Genomic DNA, 7992 nt, shown 5'->3' on the forward strand with positions numbered 1-7992 from the left:
GTCCAACTCTCTGATGCATAACAAGTGATAGCAAAAACCATGGCCTGTATCAGATGCACCTTAGTCTCCAGAGTGACACTATTGCTCTTCAGTACTTTGGAGAGGTCCCTAACAGCAGACTTTCCCAGTATAAAATAGTTATGGCCTAATTCATAAACGTTAACAACTTACTCACTTTCTAGAAAGCGGCAAGAATTCCTTGAATTAGCACCTGTAATATCAGGTGGGACAGCAGAGGAGGGCTATTAGAGCAGTGTTGAGAGACCCTCACTGGACATTATTAATAATCATGGTTGACTTATAAATACTGGTATCAAGATTTCTGATTTATAATCTTAGGTAAATTATGCTGTTATGCACTGTCAAGTTGCCTGCAACTCAGTGATGCTATATATAATAGCTCTGAACCCTGTCCTCTCCTGAACCAGTCTCACTATTTCTGACACACTAATCCCTATTATCCTTGTTACTGTGTCAATAGATCTCATCCAGGGTTTTCCTCTCCTGGTCTGTCCCTCCACCCTTCCAAGCATGATGTCCTTCTCCAAGGACTGGTCCTTCTTGGGAACATGGCCAAAGTATGACAGACAGGGCATCAGAATCCTTGCCTCTAAAAAACAAATTGGTTTCACCTCTCCAGGAAAAACCTGTTTGTTCTCTTGATAGTCCAAGTCCAATACTCTTCTTCAACATTACAACTTAAATGCATTAATTCTTCTTCTGTCATCCTTATTCATTGTCCAGCTCTCTGATGCATAGCAAGTAATTGCAAAGACCATGGCTTGGGATCAGGTGTACCTTGGTCTCTAGACTGATATCATTGCTCTTTAGCAGTCCAGAGAGGGCCCTAACAGCAGATTTTCCTAATAAAATTAGACTTTTGATTTTCTGACTACTGGTGCCAAGCAAGCTGAAATTGTTAATAATCTCAATCTCTTCCCCATCTATAGTGCTGCCAATTGGCCCAGTGGTGAGAATCTGTCTTTTTGATGTTGAGTTTCAATCCATATTGAAGGCCACAGTCCTTAACTTCTGCAGCAAATGTTTCAAGTCCTCTTCAGTTTCCACAAGCAAGGTTGTGTCATCTACGTAACTCAAGACTGTTGATGAATCTTCCTCCAATCCTGATGCCACACTCCTCCTCATAAAGTCCAGCTTCCCAAATGATCCATTCAGCATAGAGATTGAAAAGTTATGGAAAAAGAGGGCATCTCTGATGTACCCCTTTCCTACTTATAAACCATGCAGTACTCCCTTGCTCTGTTCTGATGACTGCTTCCTGGTTTGAGTATAGTTTTCGCATGAGCACAATCAGGTTCTGGAATTCTAATTCTTCTCAATGTTAGCCACAATATTTGTTGTTGTTGTTGTTGTTGTTAGCCACAATATAATGTGATCCACCCAGTCAAATGCTTTTGCATAGTCAATGAAATACAGATAGACATTTCTCTGGCACTCTCTTTCTGCCAAGATCCATCTAACATTGGCTATGATGTCCCTAGTGCCACGGCCTCTTCTAAATGCAGCTTGCACATCTGGCAGTTCTCTGTTGATGCACTGTTAGTCATTAATTTTTGGATAATCTTCAGCAGGATTTTGCTTGCATGTGACATTAGTGATATTGTTAAATAATATCTGCATTCTCTTTGATCATCTCTTTTTGGAATGGGAACAAATATGGATCTCTTCCAGTCAGTTGGCCAGGTAATTGTCCTCCAGACTTCCTGGCACAACCTGGTGAGCACATTCAGGGTACCTTCCATCTGCTAAAATATGTCAATTAGTATTCCATCAATTCCTGGGTGTTTTTGCCAATGCCTTCAGAGTAGCTTGAACTTCCTCCTTCATCACCATTGCCTCTTGATCATATGCAGTTCCATTAAATTCTTCTCTGTCAGCCAGTTCTTTTTTGGTATAGTGACTGTACTCCTTTCATCTCTTTTTGATGCTTCTTGGCTCATTCAATATTCTGCCCATGGCATCCTTAAGCACTGCAACTCAAGGCTTGAATTTGTTCTTCAGTTCCTTCCATTTAAGAAATAGCACGCAAGTTCATCCCTTTTGATTTTTTGACTCCAGTTCTTTGCACATCACATTATAATACTTTGCTTTATCTTCCCATGCTGCCGTTTGAAATCTTTTATTGAGCTCCTTAACTTGTTTTCTTCCCTTTGCTTTGGCTTCTCAGTGCTCTACTGCAATATTTAGTCTCTTCTGACATCCATCTCAGTCTTTTCTTCCTCTACTGTCATTATAATGACTTTCTGTCTTATTCCTGGATGATATTCTTGATATCTTCTCACAGCTCATCTGGTCTTTTGCACATGTGTACAGTGGCCAAATAAATTATAAAGGAAAAGTCCAGTAATCATACACTGAAGTCAATGAACAGCACTTGGAAATCAACCACGTGAGGACTGTGATTTCAGCAAGGCTTTGCAGACAAGGTACCAAGTTTTCCTTCCCATGTCTAGCTGCTGCTCTCATGGTGACTTCATAAACCTTCCTCACTCTAGGTCTGGCTGTTCCTGAACACTCCATTTACCCAAAAGCACCAATCCTGTTTGGCGCATCTCTGCCCGCTTCGGGTTTGACTGGCTCCTGCTTCATCTTCACCAGTTCCCATCTTATGTGCTCATCATTCCAAAAGTCTTTCTTGTTCCCAGCCAGGATGATGGCATATTGGGACAGCAAAGTTTGACACTCTAAAATTCTCTGGGATGTTTTCTAAACTCTAAGGGCTGTCAATGGAAAAACACATCAGTTTAACACTGGTGTCCAGACAGGATCATAATCTTCCTGCCCAATTGTGTCCCACAAAGCTAACTCTACCTGCTATCTGTCCACGGCATTATCGACCTCATGGATCACTGTGAACCTGTACACCTCAGGGAACTGACACCTGCTGAAGGCTCTGAGCAAGCAAGTCTTGCCACAGGCTTCCTGAGGGCTGGCATCACTCTGGTGGAGACTGCAACTCAGGCGTCTCAGCGCCAAGGATGCAGCTCCAGGAGTCACAAGCCCCGAGGGCTTGTGGAGGTGACTGTAGGCTAACAAGATCTACAGGAAGATAGCAGATGGCAGGTGGGGAGTTTAAGCAAGCCTGGTGTCTTAGTTTTGCCAAAGCCTTCAGTGCAACTTGGACAACTTCTACTAGAACTGGTTCTTGATCATACGGCACTTTCTGAATTGATTTGGTGTTAACCAATTCCTTTTAGTACAGGGATTCTGTGAACTTCTTCTATCTTCCTTTGATAATTGCTACATCATTCAAGATTTTGCCTAAAGAAAATCTTTCATATTGTAATATGAGGCTTGAATTTGTTCTTCAATTCTTTTAGCTTAAGAAATGCCAAGTGTATTCCTCTCTTTCGATTTTTCTAACCCAAGCTCTTTGTACATTTTGTTAAAATTCTTTGCCTTCTCAAGCTGTCCTCTGAAATGTTATGTTTAGCTCTTTTATTATCTTTGCCTTTTGCATGCCTTCTCTATGTTCATATGTAAGCTTCAACGATAGCCACTTTGGACTTTTCTTTCTTCCTTGTCTTTTTCGTGTCTGTTGTCCTTGATGTTATTCCACAACTCTACCAATCTTCAGTCCTTTGTGTTCAAAACATCAAATCTATTTGTGAGGTGGTTTTAAAATTCAGGTGGATAAACTCAAGATTGTTTCGACTCTCACAGATTTGTTTTCTCTCTGTGTGTGTGTGTGTGCACGTGCGTGCATGCGTGCGCACACACACTCACACACACCATCAAATATGATCTGGCTGGCACAGGCGGAGACCGCCCCTCCTCCAGTGGAGCATCTGGTGGTTTCAAATAACGCCTTCAGGATTGCAGTGCAGCTTCTTGCCTCTAGGCCACAGGAGCTCCCTTTCTCATAGATTGGTTTTTATTTTCTTCAACTTGAATTTGAGCTTGCATATGAATAGTTAAAAGTCTGTTCCAGTCAGTACCTCACTTTGTTCTGACTTCCCCATTGTCTCTTTTCTATAGATACAGTCAATCTGATTCCTGTACTTTCTATCAGGTGAGATACACATGGATAGCCATGAACTATGCTTCCTAAAAAGGCGTTTGCAGTGAATAAGTCATCGTACAGAATTCTATCACGAACTCTCTAGCTTTAATTCTGTCTCTTCAGTAATAGTTTCAACCTGCCACTCCTCCTTTATTTTTCACTTTTGCATTTCATTTACCTACCATTAATGCACCTTGATTACACGCTCTGCCAACTGCAGTCTGTACAAGTTACAAGTTGGCAGAAATCCTCATTTTCCTCGCCTTTGGCTTTAGTGGTACGTGAGTATTTTTACAGTCACAGTAACAGTCTTCCTTTTATACTATTTCAGTTCACTAATGCCTAGGATATTGATCTTCAGGAGCTCTACTTCATTTTGGACCATTTCCAATCTTCCTAGATTCCTATTTCATTTTACATCCCAATTGTTAATGGATGTTTGCAGCTGTTTCTCCTCATTTTGAGTCTTGCCACATCAGCAGATGAAAATCCTACACTAAGTGACAACTTTACTCATCTGAGACACTGAGGCCGACTCTCCTTTGAGGAACAGCTATTCCCCAAGTATACTCTGAGTATCCTCTAACCTGAGGAGTTCATCTCCTGACACCATATCTGACAAGGTTCTACTACTGTTTATGAGGGTTTGGAGGGCTCTCTATTCTAGGAGTAGCTGGCCACCTCTTCTTAGTCTGAAACTAGTCCACCATGGGTGAGTGACCCTGCTGTTATGTGAAACAGCAGCATGACTTTAAAGCAACCACAGTAAGACAAACTGATAGACCGGCGTTGGAATTCTACACTCAAACTGTCCATCACAATGAGGATAGAACTCACTCATATACTCTCAGACATGCATCTTCACAGGAAATTTCCCATCCCTCAGACTCATTCTCACAAAGCCACCAGAAAGGTGAAGAGCACCTCACTTCCCCTAGTGTAACCTGACACACCTGACAACTGACTGAGGGCCACCTCCAACAGATCAACCACTTCAATGGGTGGCATCAGACCCCACCTTGGTGGGGAGGGCCAGACACCCAATCTACGCACCAGCACACTAAGGATTCACTAATGACTGACCCAGAGCTCTCAGGGGCCTTACGGTGGCCACACCAAGAGCGTCCACATCATACACTCTGGCCAAAAGGAGACAGTACATCCTGACTCCAGAGGGACAAGTCAATCGAAAGTTTGACACCAGGGTCCCCACATCCTCTGCCACCCCGAGTTCTCTTCCCACACCTCAATGGTCCAGGTCCTCCATGGCCCAGGTGTTACACCCAAGTTCCAGGCAAGTAGTACTACTGACCATGATCCTGGCTCCCAACCCCAGGGCCATCCACACCCACCTTCGGTTCTCTGGTCCAGCTCACGCATCAGCTGGAAATTCCTCTGAAGCTCACAGGGAAGGTTCTCAATACCTGGAACATGGAGAAGACAGCTCCATGTTAAGAGTCAGCAGCAGGACAAAGACCTGCCCACAGGGTGTGCCAACTATGTTGATACCAACAGGGCCACCTCCAACAAGAGAAAGCTAAAAGCCCTTTGTCTAAAGACAGGTGCCAAATGCTGCCAGCAAGCCTGGCACCTAGCACAAGCATAGGTCTAAAGCCAAGCAGCTCCCACCTGCCCTCATCACCACCTGCCCTCCTCTCCACCTGTCCCCATCTCTACCTGTCCTCCTTCCCACCTGCCCTCATCACCACCTGCCTTCCTCCTCACCTGCTCTCCTCTCCACCTGCCCTCCTCTCCACCTGTCCCCATCTCTACCTGTCCTCCTTCCCACCTGCCCCCATCTCCACCTGCCTTTGACCCCACTTGCTCCCCCTTCCCACTGCTCTACTCCCCACCCACCCTCCATGGCCAGCTTTACCCTACCACCACATAGCTGCTGGGTGGTGATTTTAGCATCTGAGCTGAATTTTACAATCTACCACCTCAGAGGCTGAATCTCACCACAGCACTGGCCCATGCCCCAGTTGGATAGAGCACTATCAGCCAGTATAACACACATCCTCCTTTACGCCAGGTTCCCACTGTGCCTCTACACACCCACGTCCACACTATCCCTAAACACATCTCCAAAACCCACCTCCCCATGCTCAAGAGGGTCTTTCCAGCCCAGAGCTGCTGACGACCCAGGTGGTAGACACTGCACTCTGCTGGTCCCCTATGGCCCAACATCTTTTGAGAAACTTTAAAAACCTGCCTTGCCCATGTGGTAGTAAGTTCCAGGACTCCAAGCTACGACCACTTCCCCAGCCCTACAACATGCACACAGTGTGCCATGGTGCCCAGAAGGGTGCAGCAGCTGTCCCTGTGTCTGCACAGGTGAAGCACACCAGCCCAAGTCAGTTTCCTGAGCACCTGCCAGGCAGGACCAGACAGAGAGATGGGCACAGCTCCCGAGAAGAAGACAAGTGGGCCCTGGGCCATGGTCAACTCTGCTGAAGGGCTCTGATGACCATCAGTGATGCTGGGGTAAAAGCTCCCTCATTGGTTGCCTAGTTCTGGCAATCCCACCTGGGGACCTCTCACTGCCCGGGTCAGGAGACTGGCGATTACAGGGCATGCACATCAAGGAAGCACAAGCCCCCCACTATAGCCCATCAGATGCCTTCTTGCTGACCTCAGGGCAGTGGGTGACTGGCTCCTCTGAACAATCTCAGCAGGGTTCCATACCTCCCAAGGAGGACGGTGGTGCCAGACCACGAACGATGCCCAGTTCAATGGCATCTGTCACTTGGGTCACTGTGGGAGCATGTGCAAGTGATCAGCATCCCTGAGCCTCACTTTGCTCATTTGTAAAATGGGAACATGATCTCCTAAGAAGGTCCCCAGAAGAAATCCACTGCCTCACTTGGAACAGCAAGATAGCCTAAGACATAAGAAAAGACTCCTTACCCAATGCTGTCCTTGTTCCTGCTTACTGAGCCCTCCAACAAAGGGTGAATTTTGATCATGGCAACTCACTACCCAGCTCACTCACTCCCCCCCCCCCCGTACAGATGCTCAAAGTGAAGCTGTGTGAGGTGACAGCACACACGGGGTACGGCATCCTCCATGTGCGTGGAGCTGTGTGAGAAGAAAGCACCCCCAGTGTACAGTGTCCCCCCATGTTCAGATGTACACGGGCTATATGAGGTGACAGCACCCATGGGGTACAGTATTCCTCCCATGTGCAGATGAAGGGGGCTGTTTGAGGAGACAGCACACAGAGGGTACAGCGTCCCCCATGTGCATGGGGCTGTGTGAGGAGATAGCACACACAGCGTCCAGGTGCCCCCATGTGCAGATGTGCGTGGAGGCAGCCACACTGGGCACAGCCTAGTCCGTTTGTCCTGCAGCCCAGTCCACTCTTAAGATGTTGGGGTAGAGGTTCAACCATGTGTACCCACTAACTCTGCTTGACCATGCCCACAGAGCAGGGGTTGGGAAACAATGTACCTGGCCTTGCCCCACCTGACAGATCCCACCTGACAAACCCTGTCTGCACTTCTGCGAGGTCTCATCTATCTTGCATAACCCACCTGGCCAACCAAGCCCCACTGTTCAGAGATTGCTCAACCCCACAAGGCATGGCCCACCTTACTACTCAGGCCTAACCCACAGGTCTGATCCCTACCGCCCAACCCCTCCCTATCATCTAGACCTTGTCCTGGAAGGCCTGCCTGATCTCCTCATTCAGGTCTCCCCAAACAGTCCTACTGTTCTCTGACCCGAACTGTTCTATTCACCTGTCACTGAGATCAGTATCAAAGAGATAGCTCACCCACTCACCTAGAACACGCCCCGCCCTGGTCACGCCCACTCCACGGCTCGACCCGCCCACCCGCGGCCTCCAGTCGGGTCTCACTGAGGCCACGCCCTGTGGTCACCCCACCTCCATCCAGGTCCCTGCCAGTCACGCAGACCCCGCCCCCAGAACCCTTGCCATTCACATGCCCGCCTGTCACTCAGGCCCC

The 7992-nt window shown here is 47.1% G+C and overlaps 1 protein-coding gene and 1 pseudogene across 1 annotated transcript in view; both read right to left on the bottom strand.

Moving 5' to 3' along the window:
* ING5 (inhibitor of growth family, member 5) overlaps positions 1 to 7992 on the bottom strand; it is a 14314-nt gene that overhangs the window by 5940 nt on the left and 382 nt on the right. The window contains exon 2 of the mRNA XM_006902920.1: positions 5377 to 5448. Coding sequence (XP_006902982.1) covers positions 5377 to 5448 — 72 coding nt within the window. The remainder of the gene's footprint in view (positions 1 to 5376; positions 5449 to 7992) is intronic.
* LOC102874038 lies at positions 179 to 5186 on the bottom strand (annotated as a pseudogene).

Source organism: Elephantulus edwardii, unplaced genomic scaffold (genome assembly GCF_000299155.1).
Source record: "Elephantulus edwardii isolate Elephantulus edwardi_28Jun2011 unplaced genomic scaffold, EleEdw1.0 scaffold00472, whole genome shotgun sequence".
NCBI lineage: Eukaryota > Metazoa > Chordata > Mammalia > Macroscelidea > Macroscelididae > Elephantulus > Elephantulus edwardii.